The sequence below is a fragment of the Leishmania martiniquensis genome, chromosome 29 (genome assembly GCF_017916325.1).
Source record: "Leishmania martiniquensis isolate LSCM1 chromosome 29, whole genome shotgun sequence".
NCBI lineage: Eukaryota > Euglenozoa > Kinetoplastea > Trypanosomatida > Trypanosomatidae > Leishmania > Leishmania martiniquensis.
In genome coordinates, this window is record NC_090164.1 from 739,457 (window position 1) to 762,500 (window position 23,044).

At 60.6% G+C, this 23,044-nt stretch overlaps 4 protein-coding genes across 4 annotated transcripts; all 4 read right to left on the reverse strand.

Annotated features, from left to right (window-relative positions):
- Positions 1-1,735: 1,735 nt before the first annotated feature.
- On the reverse strand, positions 1,736-2,545 carry LSCM1_04461 (uncharacterized protein; the record flags this gene model as incomplete). Its single annotated transcript, XM_067321969.1, has 1 exon — positions 1,736-2,545. The coding sequence occupies one exon, from the start codon at positions 2,543-2,545 to the stop codon at positions 1,736-1,738; it is 810 nt and encodes a 269-aa protein (XP_067177064.1).
- A 4,718-nt stretch (positions 2,546-7,263) lies between these two features.
- Positions 7,264-8,466, reverse strand: LSCM1_04462 (uncharacterized protein; the record flags this gene model as incomplete). Its single annotated transcript, XM_067321970.1, has 1 exon — positions 7,264-8,466. The coding sequence occupies one exon, from the start codon at positions 8,464-8,466 to the stop codon at positions 7,264-7,266; it is 1,203 nt and encodes a 400-aa protein (XP_067177065.1).
- Positions 8,467-9,645: 1,179 nt separating this feature from the next.
- On the reverse strand, positions 9,646-13,371 carry LSCM1_04463 (uncharacterized protein; the record flags this gene model as incomplete). The annotated part of the gene is made up of 1 exon (XM_067321971.1): positions 9,646-13,371. The coding sequence occupies one exon, from the start codon at positions 13,369-13,371 to the stop codon at positions 9,646-9,648; it is 3,726 nt and encodes a 1,241-aa protein (XP_067177066.1).
- Positions 13,372-14,428: 1,057 nt separating this feature from the next.
- On the reverse strand, positions 14,429-17,665 carry LSCM1_04464 (uncharacterized protein; the record flags this gene model as incomplete). Its single annotated transcript, XM_067321972.1, has 1 exon — positions 14,429-17,665. The coding sequence occupies one exon, from the start codon at positions 17,663-17,665 to the stop codon at positions 14,429-14,431; it is 3,237 nt and encodes a 1,078-aa protein (XP_067177067.1).
- Between the last annotated feature and the right edge of the window lie 5,379 nt (positions 17,666-23,044).

The window sequence follows — 23,044 nt, forward strand, 5'->3', positions numbered from 1 at the left end:
AGTGCTTGGGTTGGGTGGGGGGTGCTGAATATGTCGCCTGACGGTCTCTCACTCCTCTTCGAGTTCAAATATGGTGCGATCCTTCGCCTTGGTCACCAATTTCCGAGGTACCTCAGTGGCCTGCGAGGGTGAGTATCTGCCGTCGTTCTCTTTTTGAGGTTGACGTTTCTCTGTGTGTTTTCTTGATAGGACTTATCTTTGCCGTGACGCATTGCAGCGAGACGCGAGGTAAACGCGGGGGGAAGGTGAAAGGGAGAGGGCTGTGGAGTCGGCCAAAGAATGACACGAAAAGCCGCGAAGCGGACGCGACACCTGCACAGGAGAATCGCGTCGACGCACTGACCGCTGCGTGAATGTGGGTTGGGGGGGCTTCGTGGTACGGGAGCCACAGACGGATGAGGAATTACCTAGAGACTGGCAGGACCGCCACCACAGCATATTCCACGTCTCTCTCAGCAGGGAAAGCATGCCGCGGCGTTCTGTCTTCGTTGTTGTACGTTCGGTACTCCCGTCCCCTAATGGTCGTCAGCGTTCCAGGACAGTGTTGTGAGCTGAGAGGCGAGAGCGCGGACACACATAGGAGGCGGATTCAGAACATCCTTTCCTTCGCTTCAGAAAAAACAAGCCCCCGCTCTTACGTGAACACGTCAGCTGGTGCAGACGCCGCGGCAGCCCCAGCCCACTTGCTTCTACTGAGAAGCAGCTCAAGCCATATCTTCTAGAAAGAACCGTAATAACACCAATTTGGGCTATTCCCTTTACGGGCTCTCCCTCTCCTTCCTCGTCCGTTCTTCGCAGGGAGAGAGCCATTGTTCGGCCAGTGCGTCACAGACGTGGGTGAGCCCCACGCCTCGGTCCAAGCGGGACGCGCCGAGGGCCCTGGTCAGGGGGAGTTGGGGGTGGGAGAGGGGGGCAAAGGCGTGGCGACTGTCCTGAGGGTAGCAGGGGGTGGTCGAGACGCGTGACGGACGACCTCGAGGGGTAGGTGAGCCGGCTCTCCGCCAGGGCTCTCTGAGACATGGCACACTCTCACCGGAGGCCATGTTCGCCCCTCGGTCGCCTCAAGTCGCGGTATTCGATAGGATGGTGTGTGGGCCTCTCGCATAGGTTGCGCGCATGCACTCGGGAGCTGGGTGTTCTCGAGCCCGCAGCGCCTTGCCCGTCGCTCCGGCTCCCCCGACCTTTGCATTCCATGCTCGGGTGTGCCGCGAGAGGCGCAAAGCACCTAGGAGCCTCTGGCACAACAGGAGCGCCTCGCCCTTACCGGAATTCACAAGCCACTGACACGGAGGTTCGTGTGTGTGTGTGTGCGGGGGAGAGGCTATGCTGTGGGTGGATGAAGTGAGGTCGCCCTTACGAAAGAGAGGATCATACACGATCATGCCGTCGCACGTGCGCCCACATGGAACGGCTTCTTCCGGGGGGTTGCAGCGTTTGTAAAGGTGTAAAAAAAAATGGTATGGGGTCCGAGAAGACGCGGAGAGGGCCACATATCCACAGTGAGTTTTTCCGAGATATATATGTTTGCCCGGTGATGTGGATGGTGGTGCGGCGTCGCGGCTTACCGAGAATCAAACCGGGCATTGACGTCTGCGCCTCGCTTAAAAAAACGGCATTTTGTGCACACCAGCGGATGGTAGCGTGTAGGGGAGCTCGTCGATGCTTTTGGGCGGCACGTCCCACGCTCGCTTGGCGGTCTCCATCCCTTTACTCTTCGCCGTGCGCGGCGCATCCACTACGGTGCCATGGCATAGCTCTCCCCAAGAAAGGTGCTGGCAATTTCCTTCCACTCCGTGCTCTCTGCCGCTGTCAGCACCCCAGGCTGTTCATGTAAGAGCCACTGCCAAAACGATGCCAGGCCATCTCGAATTTCCTCCGCTTCCGACTGCGGCGCGTTGCTGGGGTCTGAGATTGACTTGAACCCGCAGTGCTGCTCCACCCTGCCCATTAGTATCGTGATAGCAAGCAGTTTCAGGAGCGCCTGACGCCGTACCGCTGCCTTCACGTTCGGCGCCCCCGCTGACTCGCCAGACGGGCAATTGAGTTTTTCCAAGGGCGCCAGCGACCCGCACGGGGAGGTGCACCGGCTGTGCTGGGAAGACAACGGCAGCGTTGCCGCGTGCGACTCCAGCTGCTCCCTCAGAGCGGCCAGCAGCTCTTCCACCGCTGTCTCCACTCCGCTAAAGTCGGCGTAGTCATCCGTATCGCTGTATGGGAGGATATCGTCCGCGTTCGGCCCCTCTTCTTTTTGCTCTTGCTGGTAGTTCTCCGGCTCCACAAGAGACTCGCGGAAGGCGGCGAAGGCGTCCGTCAATCGCTCCACCACGGCATACACCTCTTCATCAGCGTTCACAGCTGCCATGAGCTCTCGCCACTGGACACTCAAACGCAGCTGCTCTCGACGAGTGCGAGCCGCCTCCAGCTCCCTCTGAAGCACATCGAGTTGCTTCTCAAGATCCGCAACATGCTGCATCGTTTCTCGCAGTCTCTCCCGCTCTGCCGCGATGGCAGACGGCGCGAGCTCAGCCTCCGTAAGTGTGGCCATGGCGAAGTCACGAGCTAATCCAAACTATACAAAAAAGAAGGAATCGGGCAATCAGCGTGTGGCTTTGTCAACCGTGTAGACACACACACACGCGCGCGAAAACATAAACGACAACCAGTTCACGCACGCTCAGCGGAAGTGACGTCAAGAGGCGGAGGGCAGCGAGGGGAGAAGAGGACTTGTTGTCCACCTTTTCAGAGAGGGAGAGACAACACAGAAGCGCGAAGCAAAATCGGAGACGGGCGACTCTCCCACGGCCAGAACAACAGCCCACGAGACAGAATCACAGGGAAACAGAAACGAAAAGGCAAAAAAAAAAGAATGTCAGAGACAGAGAGAGTAAAAAAGGGACCGGAAAGAAGGCAAAGGCAATGAGGAGGAGGGGGGAGGGGAAAGGACAGTGGGGCAGCGGTGGATGTGGGGGAGTGAGAGAGGTGGGTGGGAAAAGCGGTCCTGGGGCCAAATCAACCTACGTCACAGCCTCGTTTTTTTTTCTTCTGCTGCCTTTTTAAGCCCAGCGGCAAGAGCACGGCGGCACATGCACGCCCACAAGAGTAAGCAGATAGGCGCAGATAAGTGCACAAAGACACCTCAGCAGGGCTCGGGGATGCAAGCGCAACTTCCGTCTGCGTTGTATTGCAAAATTGGACGCTCCAAGCCGGAGAAAAGTGCGGGGTCGTGTGTCGAGAGAAAAAAGTATGCAAAGAGCGAAGGCGGAAGGCGACAAAGATAACAGAAAGGAAAGCTAAGGAGGGGGCAGTCTAGGTCAAATCACACGCTGGTGAAGACGCGGCGTTGCACGGCCAGGAGCGGATTGCCGCAAAGACCAGCGCAAACGAATTTGTTTCGAGGGGTCGTGCACCCTACCACCAAGAGCACAAGAAGAGATGGCAAATTCCTCTCTTCCCCTCTGCGTTTTGCAGTTCAGTCCCAACGGCGCGCAGTGCGTGTCGTTCGGCGATGGGTACAGGACGCGGATGAGATTTCCTCTCACGGCAAATGGGGGCATGTGAGGGAGGTGAGAGGGGGGTGGGGGCAAGGTGTAAAGGTGTGCATCACACGAAAAAGAAGCCAACATCCGCGAAGGGGGGAGGGGAGAGAAGGGGGGGGGGCAAATTGGCAAGAGATGATGGCGTGAAGCCCATTTTCAGTGAGTTTAGGAGCGTGTGCGCCACAAGAGAACGAATGTTAGCAGTGCGACCAGGGGGAGGGGATGGAGATAGGGGGAGTGGCTCGATTCGCGGGCAGAGAGGGCATTGGAAGATGGAGGCAAAGAGAGCGGGGGTGCCGCGAAAAAAAGGGCAATACCCCAGCATCTTAGGGAAACCTCATCATGTTGCGACAGCCTAACGGCGCGAGATCTCCGCTAAGCCCCCCCTGCTGCTCACGAGAAGCGGCAGGCGCCGCCCCATCCTCGGTGAAAAGCGGGCCCCTTCGTTGGACCTCCTGATCGTTTGCGCCCTTCCCGTGAACGCTTCCTATGACCCCTGCAGGGCACTTTCTGTTTCTCGGTGTTTCGCTTTCGCTGCCTTCGCTTTTCAAAAAAAGCGGGCGGGGACTTGTGAAACGCAGAACGCACTCGATGCCGCCACCCGTGGTGTGCATACCTGTCGCACACAAGAACGGAGACGGAGAACAGGCCTTGAGGAGCGTGCGTGTGTGTGTGTGTGTTCGGTGTGTTCGCGCGGATGAATAAGCAGGGGCGATTCAGCTGCGAGTGCGCGATAGGGAATGGGGTGAATGCCGTCTCAAGCAATGCTACAACGACCACCAAGGAGGAGATACTCACGGAAGATGCCGGCAACGCACGTGGGCCTGCTCACTCCCCCTGAGCAAGAGAAACGAAGTCGAGCGAGCATGGTCGTAACCTGCGGCGAGTTTCCCCTGGGCCGGGTTACACACAGGGCAAAATTGTGTGTGGATGTCGCCCTAGTAGCACCCTTTGGAGCCTGCGGCCTTGCTCTGCAGCAACGCAGCAACCACCTCATATACAGAAGCGGCCCCACCCGTTGAGCAGCACGTCACCCTACGAGAGTCCGTCGAGGCCGGCGCCTCTCCGGATCTCGAACAGCACCGCTTGCGGATTAGCGGCGATGAGCAGGAATGAGGGGCTCGTCGTGAATCGTGCCTCGCTCTCCTCGTCCAACACAGTCACGCACACCACGAGAATCGAAGGCCAGAGAAGCGACCTGCGCCATACAGTCAGCGACGTTATGCAGAAACGGCAAACTGTTAAAGGCCCCGCCCATCATGGTCAGTGCTAAGAGCCGATCTTGACGTTCAAGCAGACGCCCGCGACGCAGCGCGCGCCTCACCACCGAAGGTGGCGGTGCTGATGAGCGCGTTTGCCACGTCGAAGCTGCGGTCACTGCGGCACAGGAAGGCTTACGGCTTCAGCTTGTGGGTGGGCAGGGGAAGACTCTTCTTGTTCTCGGAGCGCTTCGCCTCGGCCATCGACAGGAGCAGCTTCACTTGAAGGCGCGTGCTTCCGTCGGTCGGCCACCGCAGATCCAGGTACTCCTTCCCCCGCTCCTCATCCGCCGGCTCGCTGGGGTGTGCCGCGGGCAGGTGACCAGGCGCCATCCCCTTTTTCAGCTCCTCCCTGTGAAAAATAGCCAAATGAACGTACACCCCCCTCCACAATGAGGTGTGGAATGCTGCCAGTTGTCTGAAGTATCCGCCGCATGCGCATGCAATGGAGCTGTCCGCCGGTCTTCACCGCACGTGCCCTCCGCTTCAAAAGGTCGTCCTCGTGGACGGCTTGTATGTATGTGAGAGCGTTGCTAGATGAGGTGCGTGTGGAAAGGGTGCCGCTGATGATTTAGCTTCCCTCGCAGAATTAATCGCCCACGCGTCGGCACATCACCTTGCCGGCGCAGATGTGCATGACAGCGAGGACGTCACCGGTGTCTGCGTCTCGGCAAGTGAGTGGGAACGGGCCCCTCATGAACCCCGACCACGCTCAGACACCGCTTCCGGGCTCGAAAGGGTGTCCCAGTGGTAATTGCCCGAAGCCAGTTTCACCTCCGCATCTTTTGCGCCGGCGGCGGCAGCAGTTGATGACGACTTTGCTGTAGACATCGCGCCTACACGCTTCTGTACCTGGCATCCTGCACGCAACGCTTCTCCGGCGACAAAACGGCGAGATGCCGCCTCACCAGCAGTGCTGCGCCGGGCGACGGCCCCGCTAAGAGGCTTCGGGGTGAGTGGCATTGCCTGAACGCAGCAGGCAAGCTGTACAAGGCGTCTCCTACAACAAACAGGAAGAGCTCGAATGCGAAATGAAAGGATGTTGCTGTCGGATCTGATGCCGCCACGCACACGTATCGGGCACGTTCTTCGCGTGTGCTAACTGGTGTACGAGTATGCGCGCGTGCAGGGTATCTGTCAGCTGCTGGAAGGCGAGCGAGCGAGGGACAGAGAGAGACGCACCACAGCACCATGAGGTTGCTCAGACTTGAAAGAGGGTCGTCCCATTCACTTTTTTCTTGAGGAAGGGAAACAAAAGAAAAAAAGACGCCTGGTGAGAGTGGGGGTCACCGCTGCAGACCCCCTCACGAGCTGATCAATGAGAGAAAGCCGAAAAGAGAGCAGCAGAAAGCAAAAGAAAGCGACCTCGGCAGCCAACGCACAGCTGCAGAGGTGCACATCGCACCCACGCACGCAGACCCCTTCGCCTCTCTCCCCACTCCCACCCCCGCCGCAGCCGGAAACGGAAGAAGAGAGGAAGACCACCGCGTACTGCGACGGCAGTAGTGCAATGCCCTTGAAATACACCGGAAAAAAAAGAGGCCCAAGGCTGCGTAAGTAGAGAGACGTAGGTGAAGGTGCACGATCGGCACCGAGATGGGCGCGAGGGCTACTAGCAGGGAAGGCTGTAACTGCGTGAATTGCACAAGAGCACCACAGCAGGAGCGGCGGCGCATGCGCACTGGCGCGGAGTGCAATACAAGCTACACCACCAAGAAGCCTGGAGGTGAGAGAGGGGTCAGAGGGCGTGCTAACGGCAAGTCGAAGAAGAAGCGTGCATGTGCCCCCCGAAACGGGGACAAAGCTGATATGAGGCTGGAGTTCTGTCATCGCAAACGTCTGTCCCTTTTTCCTTCTCTCCTTCACTTTCGTCCTCCCCCCGGGGGCGGTGTGTCAACGATATCCGCAGGTGGCGCCTGTGCGGCCTGAGGAGGGCCCAGAGGCAACGCACTTCCTCCTTGCTTTAGATGAGCGGGCGCCGCCTCAAGCACCACACGCGCACTATTCTTGTCATCCTTCCCAGGGAGAAAGAGAGCAGGCGAGCTCATGTGACTCATACTGGCCTCCCTCACTCTCTGTGCGCGTGTTCGTCGAGAAAGGGCGAATGGGGGAGGTGAGGGGGGGTGCGCGAACACACAGAGAATCGAGCAGCGCCAAACAGGCTGGAGTGGCGTGGTGAGCAGCTGGGGAGAGAAGCCCACAGGCGCATGTGTCGGCGCGACCTTTCCAGCACGCCGCTCCACCACCCACCTGCCAAGCGCTCATCAGATACGGCTCATCCATACAAGGTTGGGAAAGAAAGGGGTTCAATAACAGCACACACCTGCATGGATACACGCACACACACACACATGCACACGACTCCACTGTCACATGTACGCTCGTGCAGCTACGTTATGAAGTGACGCTGTCACATCGGTGGCCCGTCCCCCTCGTCCTTTTCTTCCCTCTCCGCCCCTTTCGTTGGCTTACAGCTTCGTAGTGCCAATACGAGAGTTCGTGATGAAGAAGGCGTCACGCCGGGCCACGCTGTAGTGGTATCGGGTACGGGCCTCCATGAACTGCTGGAGCTCTTCCTGCGTCGCCCCATTCAGCTCCAGCCCGACCGGGATGGTGCACTTCTGCCCGATATCATCGCTGTTGATCAACACAAACGACGCACGATTTGTGATGACGGCGTTGACGTCTTTTCGCTCTGCCCTGAGCACCACATCCACCTCCATCGTGGTATTGCGTACATAGATGACCGTCGCCTCTAGCGTCACCCAGTCCGTGGCAAACACCGGCTCAGGGAAAGCGACGCTGTGCAACCCAATGGTGAAAACATGGCGGTTGCCGGTGAACATACGGCCGCAATGCACGGCGTGCTGCTCCATCCACGCCATCAGCTCTCCACCGAAGACGGTGTTGTTGTTGTTCATGCACGACGTGAAGAAAATGCGGTTCGCCTCGACCTTGGTGGAGTTGATGCGAGCGTGGATGGGCTTATCCTTGTTGATGGGGCACTGTGCCTCCTCAGTGGTGAGGGTGCGCTTCAGGCGCTCCGCCGTGCTCTTTTCTATCTCCTTCTGAATCTCACGAATTTTCACGTAGCGGTTGTGCGACTCGATATCGAACGGGTCGGTCAGCTCTGTCGCCGGCACGACCTTGGCCGCCTTCAAATCAGGCGTAATCGCTACCATGGTGAAGAAGGACTCACCCGCCGGCGTCTCCGTGCGGGTCGACGGCGATTGCCGGAAAAACCGAATGTAAATTCCCATCGAGCTGGAGCCGCAGTGCACTAAGCGACCGTCCAGTCGGACCGCGTCACCGTGCAGGATGGGCGAGGAGAACATTGTGTTCGTAATGCCCACTGTGCACGTCAGGTAACGCTTATGGGTAAGGCAGGCCTGGTGATCAACTGCCTTTTGAGAGGCACGAGCGGCGCACATGTCAAGCATCGCCAGCACGCGGCCGGCGGCCAGGCGTGCCCTTGGGGTGGTGTCCGAACCAGCAATGTCGGTCCAGCTCACGTGGATGGGGTCCATCATGCCCTGCTTCGGATTGCCAATGATGAGGCCGGTGCGACGGTTCTCGCTAAGTGCCGCCGCCGACGACGGTGCGGCGCTGGCTGCCACCGCAGTGCGGAAGAGGCGGGAGGCAACCGCCTGACAGGCTGCACGACGGAGCATTTTTCGTATCAACTCGCTCTGCTCTGTGTAGGCTTGCAGACGTCTACGCGAACAAGGAGGAGAAACAAGGCTGCTGCACAGGGTCCCTTGCGTGCTTGTGGCGCCGTCTCTCCTGAAGAGCTATGCAGAGCAGCACCGCTGCTTTGGTCTCCGCTGATGGATCAAGGAAAGGGCAAAGGCAGCAGCGGGCTGCACCAGTGGACGAAAGGTTCGAGTGATGAGAGAGGAAGCAAGGAGCGAGAGCCCTGAGAAAATCGGATGTGCACAGCGGGTATGAATACGCCTTTTTGCGCGTATGTATGTGTGTGTGTGTGTGTGGAGGGGAGATGATGGCGAGCAGTGTCCGTGAAAAATGAAAGGGAGGCGGGAAGAAGGTGAGAGTATGTGCATCCGGCACGCGGTACGACCCAAACCGCATGGCGCTTCTATTCATATCCCGCCTCTTTTTTCGTCATGTCCTCAGAACGACGCTGTGTGCACAAAGTGTGCCACATAGCCCCTCGCATAGCATGCGCACAAGTCACGAGAGCAGCACCACCACGCATACACGCACCTACGCATGATAGCAATCGTTGCTGGGCCAGTCATCCCTGCCCGACGGAACGGGGGAGGGGCGTCGGTCAAAAGGGGGAGATGAGGAGGACCCAGCGGGCGTCACGGCACTCATCGCGACTGGCGATGGCTCTCGCAGCGCTCGCTTCCACATTGGACCGAATCGACGCACGCACACGTGCCAACGAAAGCAGAATGTGGTAAGTACAGAGAGGAAAACAGAAGAGAAGCTGAGCCAAAGGTGGTGATTGAGGGAGCAGGATGCGCGCATCGGTGTGAGACAGCTCCACAACGGAGAGGACGAGACATCGGTCGAAGGGACGATAGAATCGTCCTCATCCCCATACCCCCATCGATACAGGGTTCCAGCCACCAACAACACAACCAGCATTGAGCTCTCGATCGGCACGCTCACTTCCCCACCCACCTACCCACCCCCTTGTTCGCGGTGCCACTCCTTGCCACTTGTTCTATTCCTCGTCTGTTTTCTCATCTGCTCTCTCTCTCTCCGCTTTTTTTACATTGATTTGCGCGTCGAATGCGGCACCTCGCATGTTGGGGATGCGAGGAGGCAGACGCCCCCCCGGCCTGAACAGCCTCGCGTGTACCCGCGCCTAAACGCGGCTGCTACTCCTGCGTGTTCACGACGTGCTGCAGCCTTTCCATTATGGCCCGCCGCTCTTGCACAAGGGCGGCAAGGGCCTCTTTCGAGGTGGATGATCGCTTCCCTTCGCCTTTTGTCGGCAATGCCGCCTTCGCGTAGGCTCTCTTGCCCTCGCCATTGCCACCGCCATCCGCCCCCTCTCTGGACGCAAGTGTGAAGCGCAACTGCCAAATGCGCTCGTTCAGCTCCCGCATCGCCTCGGTCAGCTGATAGATCTCGTCATCGCGGATGCTGCGTATCGCACTCGCCGCGTCCATCAGTGCCTTTAGAGAGCCCGTGATGGGCCTATGCTTTCGCTGCTGAGCCTCCTGGACTCGTCCTGCCAGCAATGCAGAGCTAAGTCGGCCTCGTGAGCCGGACTGCGCTGGTGTGGTGACCGGGCATGACGAGCCTGCCGCTGTCGGCGTGAGGTATTCCGATACCGCAGAAGGGGTGGGTGAGCAAGACCTGGCTATGCTATCGAGCTGACGGATGCCAACCTGAAACCTTGTGAGGTAGGCAGAGGTTGTCGGGGACGTCGCGCCACCACCGCCGCCGCCCTTGGACCGGCGATCGAAGGGGAGTCGTGCGCTGGGTGGTGTTGTCGTAATGGGCGACGTACCGTCAGCAGAAGAAGCCGTCAAGACAGTCGAGAGCGGATTGCTACACCTCCGCTGGGGCCGCCGGAGGCTGTATAGGGGCGTGGGATGCGACGGCGAGGGGGCAGAGGGCATCACTTTGGCCGACGGTAAAGAGGCCTGATAGCCCGCGCGCGGGGGGCTGCTGCCACCGCCGCCTCGGTTGGCTGCAGCGTCGCTTGGCGACGCCGAGCCAACGGCAGAGGTGCGAGGGCTAAGCTTCTGGTTTGCGGGGTTTGGTGCCGAGACCAGCCGGCGCTTCGCGTCTTTCGAGTGGCGTTGAGGACTTCGTCGCTGAGCAGGAGTCGGCGTTGATGTTCCCGTCGAGGCAGCACAGCCAACCAGCGCCGCCTCCCCTGCCGCGGAGGCCTGGCGGGCTTCTCCCTTGCGCATAAAGGCGAAGGGTTGCCGCTTCCGCGACTGCAGCTTCGATTTCTGCTGCAAATCCGGCATGCGGGACTTCAACGCCTCTGCCGACAGCGTGTTTGGAAACTCATTCTCAGGAGTGAAGACGTTGCCCGTGACGACGCCCCTATCCACTTCAATGTGCACACCGCCGCCGCTGCCGCTGCTGCCACCTTCAGCAATGGCTGCCACGGCTTCGCCCGTTAACACACCATCGGCATAGTTCCGCTCGGTCTGCACGCCGTCCGCTGACGTGTATGTGCCGGCGCCATGGAGGACGTTGTGCATCCATGTGCAGCGAAGCCGGTTTCCCTCAACGAATTTGTAGATGCCACAACCGTGGCGCTGCAGATTGAAGAGAGGTTGCTGCCACTGCCCATCGCCGAAGCTGGTGTCTTCCACTTCGCCGTCATAGACGTCGCCGTTCGCAAAGGTCACAACCCCGCAGCCCGAGTGCTTCGCAGCATCGTAGACCCCCTTGAACGTCCACGCCTTGCTCCCAGACAGGATGCTGACATCCCTTCCCGCCAGCGGCTGCAGCTGTGCATCGAACCATCCCTCCACTTTCGTCTTGTTGCGAAGAGTCAAACAGCCGGGGCCGCCGCCGGGAACGCCTCGACGAAAGGTGCCCCTGTACTTGAGGTAGTGAGGCAGCGACGGGACAGGTGGTGGTGGCAGGCTCGCGCCGCCGGTGGTCTCGTCCTCAACACCGAAAAAGAAAGTTCCTTCACCGTCACGGTACCCGTCGACGTAGCCGCCCTCGAAGACGAGCTGGCGACGATCCTCAAAGGCGTACTCCCTGCCTTGGCCCGATGGCTTCCCGTTCGCCCACGTTCCCTCGTACACGCGCGAGCTCACCGATAGCGTCGGCGTAGACGCCTGCAGCGCGGGTGGCGATGCTACGGCGAGCAGCGTGGCCACACCCAAGCCGTGGGGTTGGCCAGCCAGCCACTGCCCCTCGTACTTCAGGCCCCGCACCTTGTCCTCCCAGAGACCGCTGCCCTCTGCCTGGCCCTCCCGAAGGTCGCCTGTGTACTGGATAGACGACGCACCTGTCAAGGTGCCAGCACCGCTGGGCACGTAGTGTGCCACTGCGCCACAGTAGCGCGACCCGTCCGACCACCGCCATGTTCCCTCTCCATGTGGGAGGCCACGCGCCCACTGTCCCGTGTAGGTTCCATCCAGTTGCCCGTACAGGGCAGGGTCCCAGCAGCGCAGCCCCGCCGCCAGCGCTCGCATGAAGTTGGGAGGCGTAATTGGCGCATCTGCCGGCGACGATGTTGGCGCGGCTTGCGGTGCTGACGCGTCCGTGCGCCACTCTCCAGTGCCGTTGCCGTCTGCCTCGCCGTTGGAGAAGGTTCCCTCATAGCACGTGAGTGTGAGGAGCAAGCGAAGCGGCACGCACGTGGCTGGAAGGCGCTTCCGAGCACATTCCCCAGAATCGATGCCATGGACACCGGTGGGAGGCGGGAGGGGTCGATCGCGCAGCACACCGGCACCGTGAGGAACGCCGTTGCGCACGGCGCCGTTGTAGCTGCTTCCATCCATGTAGGTGATGACGGCACAGTCGCCAGTGAATATGCCTGCAACGCACGGGCCATGATACGTCTTCATTGGGTGGGCAACGTGCTCTGGCTGGTTCAGCCGCAGCAGCCAGGCAACGAATGCCGAGGATGTGGCGCGACTGTTTGTCTCATAGGCTGTCGAGTACGAAGCGGAGTCGAATGATGACGGTGGGACAGCGAAAGTGATCCGCACATCCCCGTCCAGCTGATCACGATACCAATGCCCCTCACATACGGAGCCGTCGCTCCCGTGCAGAACCCCCCTGCCTACGCGCTGGTCCTGGGCAAACGAGCCTTCAAACACATCCCCGCTGGCGAGACGGTGAACGCCCTTGCCGTGCCGCCGCATCTGCGCGTCAATGCCACCGGTGTAGAAGCTGCCGTCCCCGTACTCGAGCTCTGCCTCGCCAATACTGTTGGCTTGCGGCGCGTCTCCATCAAAAGCACCTTGGTAGCGAACAGGACGAGCTGCAGGTGCAGCGCCCGTGTCCGGCCTGTGCAACAGCCATTCGCCGAATCCCTGGCGCTTTCCTGCACTCCAGGCGCCACTGTAGACGTCTCCGTTAGCGTAGATGCACCTCCCATGCTTCCCGCTGCGCATCCCGTTCTGGAAGCTGCCGGTGTACTCAGTGAAATTGTCCACGTTACATGCACCGCGCAGGGTCCCTGTCCCGTTCATCTCGTCCTCTCTCCACTCGCCTTCGTAGACCCGGCCATTGGTAAACTCGCAGCGCCCCTTGCCACTGCGCTTCCCGTCTTTGAATCCACCTGCGTACTCGTAGCCGTTGACTCCAGGTACTCTCATGACGCCCGTACCGTGCGGCAGCCCTCCCTTCCAGTCCCCGTCGTAAACAGCTCCACAAGAAGTCCATGTGTAGCGCCCCTTCCCATCCTTGACGGGCTGGCGATCCTTGTCGTGGACGTAAAGCGCCTCGCCGTGGTATGTGTCTCCGTTCGAGAACGTGCGATCCCACAAAGATCGAACGGCGGCACTGGCCGATGTCGTGGAGGCGGAGGCAGCTGTAGTTGTCACGGCGCTGCTGGGTGGCGCGCACAGAGCGGCGTTCGACTTGGAGGATGGCACTGCCGTTGCTTTTGGCATGAAGGCGTGTGAAGAAGCGAAAACAATAAATAGAAGGGTGGTCCACGAAGAGTGGCGTCGAGACGGACATGAAGAAGGGGACGCGATAGGGCGGAGGCCCTAACCCCCCTCCAAGCCTCCACGAAGGATGCAACGATGGGGCTTGTGCTGCTATGATACCGTCGTGCCCCCAGTACGCCAGGGGCAGACAAGAGGGGCGTGTCTGTGTCAACAGACGCTACGGCACGGAATAGATGTGTATCGATGATGATGGCAAGACCCCTGCGACACATGAGCGCAGCTATCAGAGACGCACCGCTTCGTCCCGTCGGAGTCGTAAGAAAGTGGGATGGGTACGACTTAGAGTTCGCTACTTCATACCCGACACATAGCTGTATGTGTGTGTGTGTGTTGGGGGGGGCTGTGTGTCGAGGTGGCTGAGGCCGTGCAAGTCGCGCGGGCCGATGGGCGATGTCACCGCATCGGTACAAAGGAAGAAGAGGGAAGAGAACAAAAGGGGGGCGGCAAAGACGTTCAGAGGCGACTGTCTGGTGAACGTGAGGAGAGGTGAAGACCGCCGAGCGCTCAGGGAGGACGGTGCATGACGGTGCGACAAAGCAGTGCGGGCACTCCTGCACTTCCTCTCGTGCACCGGCGCATCTCCTCCCTTCCTTAGGAGGCGGCGCGTGCGCGACACACACACACACACTGTTGATGTTGCCTGCGTGCTTGTGCTCATGAGTGTCGATGTGCTTCTCAGACTGTGCGAAGACAAGCACGTGAGAGGCGGCCGTGGCAGATGTGATGGGCTTAGTGGGGAGAGCAGAGGAGGCGAGGCAAGCAGACAGAACAAGCAGCGCAAACGAAGCGGCATAAAAGAAGAAACGCACGCAATGCGCGTGAGAGCGGATAAGAGAGGCAGATGACCGTTGAACTCGGGGACAGACGAAAGGAAGCGAGGAGAGGCGGGGGTTCATGACGCCTCCCCTGGTGAGCGTGGATGACGTGACGCGTGGCCTGAAAACCCTCTGCGGCACTCACGAGACGCACCCGAGGACGGCAAGTGGCGCATGGAAATTTATGGCGAGCGATGCAGCATGCGCAATGTCGCCTCCCAGTAACGCAGCAGCTCCTCATCGAGGCCACACTGGCGGCCTATGGCAGGCCCAGCCCCCAGCTGGGTACTTCGATGTTGCTCCCAGTCCTGTTGTCGACGCCTTCCAAGATGAGGCGTGAGGCAGATAGGCTGGTACGTCGGCGTCACGTCCACTGGCAATACGACATCGCTACTGCTTGCGACCTGCGACGAGGTCGACCTCTCATGGCTGGCGCGCAGGCTCTCGATGCCCGTCAGGTCATCCTGTTCGCCGGCGTAGGTGATGTGAGACTCCATCTCGTAAACCTTCACCCACTCCAGGGGAAGCGGGGCGTCTGCTGCCTGAGCGAGAGAAATACGCTCGCGCCGCTCTTCTCGCGCGAGAGCCTCACAGGAGATCGGCGTACCTGCGGCAGTGGCGCCTGTGCGCTCCGCTCCCGTGTCATGGCCACTGTGAGCTGGCAACGCCGCTGCTCCGCAACCACATGCGTTGCTCATGGCGGGAAGCCCAGACGCGGACCGCTTCCCTGGAGCCTCCAGCATCTCGACAAGGTGCGTAGCGCAAACGACAAGCGGTGCATAGCGGCTACCGGGCCCACCACCGTCACCGCATTCCTCACCCCCGTCTGCGAAGTACCGTAGAGTTGCCTTCAGTAGAGCACAGCCGTCCTCTGGGGAAGTGCCGCGCCCGAACTCGTCCAGCAACACAAGCGCACGCCCTGCCGCTTGAACGCGACCGAGCGCGTTGATGTGGGCTGCCTGAAGTGCCCGCTGCTGGCCAGCGACAAAGTGCAGCACGCGATGAAGCGCCACACACTCGCCGTAGAAGCTACCCGGAGCGGCAGCCGGCCAGGCCGAGCGCGGAGTTGTAGCAGAGGAAGGAGCAAAGACCGACGATGATGGGGCGAAAATGCTGTTGATGAGGCTCAGCCTTGCCATGCCCGCTGGGACGTAGCACCCTAAATGCGCAAGAAACACAATGTGCGCCACAGCTCCCATGAGCACCGACTTCCCGCTACCGTTGACGCCAAGCACCAAGCAAACGCGCTCCGTCGAGGTGCGCAGGCGGAGTGAAAAAGGAATGAGCTGCTGCATCCCCACATGTCGTGAGAGGAGGGGGTGCCAGCCGTTCTCGATCTCGAGGATGCCCTCGTCCACATCCTCAGATGGCTCATCGCTTCGCACGCCGCAGCCAGAGGCTGGCGTCACGATCTCTGGCCGACACCACCCCTCCTGCGCCGAAACGCGAGCAAAGCTCAGCAGGCAGTCCACCTCTCCCAGCGCGCGAGTGGGCCGCAGAAGGTGAAGAGAGCTGTACAACAGTGACGTGTCCAGCTCGCGTCGCACCTGTTCCTCGCGCTGCTGCACGCGTCGCTGCAGGTCGCCCACCCAGACGTCCAGCTCCTCCATCACTGCAGACTTGAAGCAGTACTCGCCAGTCTGAGTTGCGTGGTGCAGCTGCCAGCCGAAGGACTCTGCCATCACGGAGCGAACTCGCTCCAAAGCCGCCGTGTGAGGAGGAAGTGCTGGATTGCCGCTAGTTGGGCCAGCAGCCTCGTAGCCTGCGTCATCGCTGCGCGACAGAGGTGGTCCGCCTTCAGCGTCGTCACCGTCTTCGCCGCCCAGGCCGTCCTCGTCAGCCGCGCCCGTGAACGGCAACACTGCTGCCAGCTCCGCCGCTGGAATGCATAGCAAATACCCGTGCGGCACTGTATACACGCAGCGCAGAGAGAGCCTCGCCCGTAGCGTCCACGGAAGTTCTGCAAAGGCAGCCTCTGCTTTAGCCTGCAGAGACAGCCGCAGCTCGCGAAAACGGGTGCGCAGCTCGTCAAGCACCGCGTCCGCCCCGTCACAAATACGCACAGCGCTATGCATACCTCCGTCGAAGGAGGAAAACGCCGCCGCCGTTGGGGCAGCAGGGTAATCCGTCTGCCGATCCTGCCTCGCATAGGCAGCACCGCAATCGCGCCGGCGTCCTGCCACCCCAGCCACTGTGGCAACGAGGGACGCTGTCATCTCCCGCAGCGGCTCCACAACAATGCTCTGCAGGAGCGCGTACAGTCGACTTACGGCATGGGCGACGGTGGCCAGCAGCTCCTGCACAGTTATGACGGCTCGCATGGTGTGGTAGAGCGACACGTAGTGCTTGTGAAGCGCCCGGCCCGACCGCATCAGTGTGAAAACATGCGTCGTTGAATGCACTTTGTGCAGTGCGGCTCGCAGTCGGGTGGCAATGTCGTGATGCAAAGGGTTGACAAAGAAAGCGATGACGGACTGGCGTGTCTCAATCTCAGCCGCGTCGCAGCATGGCAGGGCGATCCACTGTCGCAGCATCGCTCTCCCCACAGAGCTCTGCGCTGTGCTCAGCAGCCCCCGCAGCGAATCGCCTTCCTTCGCGCGCCCACTGCATTGCCCACTGCTTGGGTGGCGCTCCGTGCGGGTGATCTGCAGCGCCTCGGCACAGGCGTCGTCAAGGAAGAGTGCATGCAGCACATCGCGCTCAACGACGTCGGCCACATTCGACTGGACTGCAGCGACAAACTGCAGCAGCGCCGCCATCGAGCACATCATTGCGGTTTTCTCTGTATGAAAACGCGCGGCTAACTCGTGCTCCTGCGCGGGGTACATGGCCGCGAGGCGAGGGAGTGCTTCGGATCCGCAAAACGCCGTCGCAGAGCTCAACCGGATCACCTCGACCGGCATCTGCTCCGCCACGAGCGCGATCAAATCGCCCAGCGCCTCGCTACCGGTATGCGGGAGCAGAACCTGTGGCTGGTGCACCTGCAGGTAGCGCACCAACCACAGCAAGCTCGGCGGTATGTCTTCGTGAGCAACAATACGAATGTCGCCGCGGCTACCGGCGGCGTGGGCGTGCGTGCGATGCCGTGTGAATTCTGCAAGGCCGCGCTGCGACGGGTCTGCGGCTGCTGGTGTTCGTCCGCCGCGTCTCTGTCGCACCATCTCGCCGGCCACCATGTACACCGGCACCTCGAAGACTTCGATGCGACATTCAGCACACAGGAAGCGAGCCACACCCACACTGGCGGCGCACCAGCACAGCGCTGTCACCTCCGCCGAGGGTGGGCCGGTGGTCGCATCATCACCGTCCTCGCCCCTGTCCTCACTGTCGTAGTCCGAGTCACTGCTGAACTGCACCCCACCGCCCGCATCGTCACCTCTGCAGGCATACTCCATAACGCCATCAGCAGCGCGCTGCATGACAGCAACGCGCGGAGGCGCGAAGAAGTAAGGACGGGATGCTGTTCTTTTTTTTCGCGTTGTGTTACGGACAGGAATGGGGGGCATGCCCCTAAGCCCCGTCACCTGACCTATAGGCAAAGAAAGTCACGGGTGGGAGCGTAAAAACCGCCCAGCGCTGCTGAAACCGTTAGACAAAGCGCACATTCGCAGCACGTCTGCGCGAGCGTCAACGGCCCCGGCGGCGAGTGGCGTCGAACAGCAGAGGAAGGGTGGGGGTGCGGAGACGTGTGTCGCGACAGGGGTGCAGACGGAAAGATAAAGAGAGAGAGTTCGCCAGCGTGAAAGCCGCAAGAGGATGCGCTACGAGGGTACACGAGAGACGATGCTCTCGGTAGCCCAGCAGAGGGCGATAACGACGCCGAAAAGCGGGGGGCTTCATGTCCTCCTTCCCCCCATATGTGCGCCTCTGTGGCACGCACACACACACACACGGGGAGAACGAGAGGCACACATGCCCGCATACACAATGCACCCCTTACCCACTGTGAGGAAGATGGCACATCTGACGTTTCTGTGGTCGCCTCTCCATACCCCTCATCAAAGCGAAACCCAACAACACAGAGGAACACTAAGGCAGAGAGGCATAGGGAGAAAGAGAAGTGGAACACAGAATCAAAGAAAGCGAACAAAAACATTTGAAGAGAGTGTGTATCTATGAAGGGAGAGTGGGATGAGATTGCACGTGTGCGAGTGTGGGTGTATCTCAGAGCACGCGGGCGAGAGGCACGCGCCTGAGCGCGCCCCTCACCTTTGCACGTCAAGCACGCGCGCTCATCCAAGAGGAAAGGAGGGAGGGGGTGTGCCTTAGGCTCGCGGCGTCGCCTTGGTCTTCTTGCCGCTCTTCTTCTTCGCGATCGCCTTGTGAACGTTCGGCACAACGCCGCCGTGCGACAAAGTCACCTGCTTCAGCAGTGCGCCAATGTCGTCGTCGTGGCGCACAGCCATCATCACGGTGCGCGGGTTCAGGCGGTGCGGGTGCTTCTTGCTCTGCGTGGCGGCCTTCACGGACAGCTCCAGCAGCTCCGCAGTCAGGTACTCCAGCACGGCGGCCATGTACACCGCACCAGCAGAGCCGATGCGGCGAGCGTACTGGCCGCGGCGCATGATTGAGCCCACGCGGCCTACCGGGAAGATCAGGCCGGCCTTCGCGGACTTGGACCCGCTCTTGCGGGGCGCCTTCTTCGCGCTGCGGGGAGTGGCCATGGCTGCAGGGGGTAGAGTGGTTGGGCGGGGGAAGGGGTGAGGTTGTGAAACGGAGAGCGAGACGGTTTGCTGAAGCGGCAAAAGGCACGAGTGCTGGCAAGGCAACGATCCGGTATGTGTGTTGGTGCCAATGCCACATAGTAGATGGTTGAGCAGCAGCAGCAGCGGTAGCCGAAGCGCCAAGATGCAAAGCACAAGAAAAGGCGTAAGATGCGTGGAGACAGTAGGAAGAGCGACGACTTCGAATGGAGAGAAGGGCCGAGGTCAGGCCTGCACTGCGTGTCGCCCTCGAGGAGAGCGGAGGGGTTGATCCGACCAAGGGGTAGAGCTTTCATCGCAGGCGCTCCCTCTGAAGAGGGGGGAAGCGCAGGTCGGCTATGTTGCCGGTATCATGCTTCTCACCAGACGCGCGAATACGAGGAGGACCAAGATATCCCATACGCACCGCCGCGAAGAGCGCACTTCGATAGTCCCCTCTCCTTCCTTGAAAGGCTCGTCATGGCCTCTGAGCCACCCCCATGACCTACAGGCACTGCCGCTGCTACGCGCTCTTGACGGCTTCAGGAACATGCCCGCAGAGGCACCGCTAGCGGAGTCCTCTGCGTCATGCACGAATCTGAGAAGAGAGCGCTGCATCCCTGAGAGAGCTGTACGCAAGCGCCGACAGGTCAGCATCTCCCGTCACCTCTTTTTCACTCACTCAGCTTCCTTCTTGTGTGCCCGCCTTCTTGGCATAGAGAGAGGCAAAGAGATGTCATTGACAGGACGAGAGGCCGATGAAACTAACAGAAGACAGAGAGGCATAGGGAGAAAGAGAAGTGGAACACAGAATCAAAGAAAGCGAACAAAAACATTTGAAGAGAGTGTGTATCTATGAAGGGAGAGTGGGATGAGATTGCACGTGTGCGAGTGTGGGTGTATCTCAGAGCACGCGGGCGAGAGGCACGCGCCTGAGCGCGCCCCTCACCTTTGCACGTCAAGCACGCGCGCTCATCCAAGAGGAAAGGAGGGAGGGGGTGTGCCTTAGGCTCGCGGCGTCGCCTTGGTCTTCTTGCCGCTCTTCTTCTTCGCGATCGCCTTGTGAACGTTCGGCACAACGCCGCCGTGCGACAAAGTCACCTGCTTCAGCAGTGCGCCAATGTCGTCGTCGTGGCGCACAGCCATCATCACGGTGCGCGGGTTCAGGCGGTGCGGGTGCTTCTTGCTCTGCGTGGCGGCCTTCACGGACAGCTCCAGCAGCTCCGCAGTCAGGTACTCCAGCACGGCGGCCATGTACACCGCACCAGCAGAGCCGATGCGGCGAGCGTACTGGCCGCGGCGCATGATTGAGCCCACGCGGCCTACCGGGAAGATCAGGCCGGCCTTCGCGGACTTGGACCCGCTCTTGCGGGGCGCCTTCTTCGTGCTGCGGGGAGTGGCCATGGCTGCAGGGGGTAGAGTGGTTGGGCGGGGGAAGGGGTGAGGTTGTGAAACGGAGAGCGAGACGGTTTGCTGAAGCGGCAAAAGGCACGAGTGCTGGCAAGGCAACGATCCGGTATGTGTGTTGGTGCCAATGCCACATAGTAGATGGTTGAGCAGCAGCAGCAGCGGTAGCCGAAGCGCCAAGATGCAAAGCACAAGAAAAGGCGTAAGATGCGTGGAGACAGTAGGAAGAGCGACGACTTCGAATGGAGAGAAGGGCCGAGGTCAGGCCTGCACTGCGTGTCGCCCTCGAGGAGAGCGGAGGGGTTGATCCGACCAAGGGGTAGAGCTTTCATCGCAGGCGCTCCCTCTGAAGAGGGGGGAAGCGCAGGTCGGCTATGTTGCCGGTATCATGCTTCTCACCAGACGCGCGAATACGAGGAGGACCAAGATATCCCATACGCACCGCCGCGAAGAGCGCACTTCGATAGTCCCCTCTCCTTCCTTGAAAGGCTCGTCATGGCCTCTGAGCCACCCCCATGACCTACAGGCACTGCCGCTGCTACGCGCTCTTGACGGCTTCAGGAACATGCCCGCAGAGGCACCGCTAGCGGAGTCCTCTGCGTCATGCACGAATCTGAGAAGAGAGCGCTGCATCCCTGAGAGAGCTGTACGCAAGCGCCGACAGGTCAGCATCTCCCGTCACCTCTTTTTCACTCACTCAGCTTCCTTCTTGTGTGCCCGCCTTCTTGGCATAGAGAGAGGCAAAGAGATGTCATTGACAGGACGAGAGGCCGATGAAACTAACAGAAGACAGAGAGGCATAGGGAGAAAGAGAAGTGGAACACAGAATCAAAGAAAGCGAACAAAAACATTTGAAGAGAGTGTGTATCTATGAAGGGAGAGTGGGATGAGATTGCACGTGTGCGAGTGTGGGTGTATCTCAGAGCACGCGGGCGAGAGGCACGCGCCTGAGCGCGCCCCTCACCTTTGCACGTCAAGCACGCGCGCTCATCCAAGAGGAAAGGAGGGAGGGGGTGTGCCTTAGGCTCGCGGCGTCGCCTTGGTCTTCTTGCCGCTCTTCTTCTTCGCGATCGCCTTGTGAACGTTCGGCACAACGCCGCCGTGCGACAAAGTCACCTGCTTCAGCAGTGCGCCAATGTCGTCGTCGTGGCGCACAGCCATCATCACGGTGCGCGGGTTCAGGCGGTGCGGGTGCTTCTTGCTCTGCGTGGCGGCCTTCACGGACAGCTCCAGCAGCTCCGCAGTCAGGTACTCCAGCACGGCGGCCATGTACACCGCACCAGCAGAGCCGATGCGGCGAGCGTACTGGCCGCGGCGCATGATTGAGCCCACGCGGCCTACCGGGAAGATCAGGCCGGCCTTCGCGGACTTGGACCCGCTCTTGCGGGGCGCCTTCTTCGCGCTGCGGGGAGTGGCCATGGCTGGAGAGGAAAGAGAGGGAGGGGGTTGGGATGGCGGGTGCGCACGAGTGCGGACTGAAAGAATGACCGTGTGTGGCTAAGTACTGGGCTGTACCACAGCGGCAAGAGAGGGCCCGCGTAGCCACGAGACGAAGGAAGAAGAGCGAGGGAGAGGAGGTAAGGGGGAGGTGTGGGCACATCAGCTGCAGCGCTTGCCCCGCGCGCAATGGATTGCTTGAAAAGCGGTAGAGGAGAGTGCGAGAGCACGTGCGCCTGGGCGCCAGTCTGCACTGGTCGGCACCGAGGGCTACCATTCATCGTGATGCAGCAAGTTTTAGACCGAGCCTACCCCGGGACTCGTACCCTTTGCCGGAGAGAGGAGAGAAAGCCAAAATGGCCATTGAGAGACCAAAAGATAATAAGATGAAAAGAGAATCTCTATGGAAGCATATTGTGCCTCACCGCCGGCACAGGCGGGGCGCCTGAGCGCGTAGTGGCGCCGCTCTGCCACGGACCCTGCACGCTCACCACCGCAGGACTTAAGCGCGTGGCGTCGCCTTGGTCTTCTTGCCGCTCTTCTTCTTCGCGATCGCCTTGTGAACGTTCGGCACAACGCCGCCGTGCGACAAAGTCACCTGCTTCAGCAGTGCGCCAATGTCGTCGTCGTGGCGCACAGCCATCATCACGGTGCGCGGGTTCAGGCGGTGCGGGTGCTTCTTGCTCTGCGTGGCGGCCTTCACGGACAGCTCCAGCAGCTCCGCAGTCAGGTACTCCAGCACGGCGGCCATGTACACCGCACCAGCAGAGCCGATGCGGCGAGCGTACTGGCCGCGGCGCATGATTGAGCCCACGCGGCCTACCGGGAAGATCAGGCCGGCCTTCGCGGACTTGGACCCGCTCTTGCGGGGCGCCTTCTTCGCGCTGCGGGGAGTGGCCATGGCTGCAGGGGGTAGAGTGGTTGGGCGGGGGAAGGGGTGAGGTTGTAGCACGATGGTGGTAGAGATGGCTGCAGAAGTGTAAGTAAGTCGAAAAGGTCGGGGCCGGAGAGAGTGCGGTAAAGTGGGCGAAAGAATGATGGCAGGGAGGGAGACCGAGGAGAGAGAGAAGCACACGATATTCGGCGAGAGGAGAGCAGGAAGGACAGGGAAAGGGGAATGGGCAAGGCTTGCACCTCAGAAAGGGGTGAAGGAGCACAAGGTTAGCGAGCATGGAGGGCTCTGCTGACGCGCTCCGGAACGGCGAAGGTATGCGCACGAGGAAAACGCAGAGGCCGCCTGCGCAGTTCGGCCCTTTCAGTTGAGGGACGGCC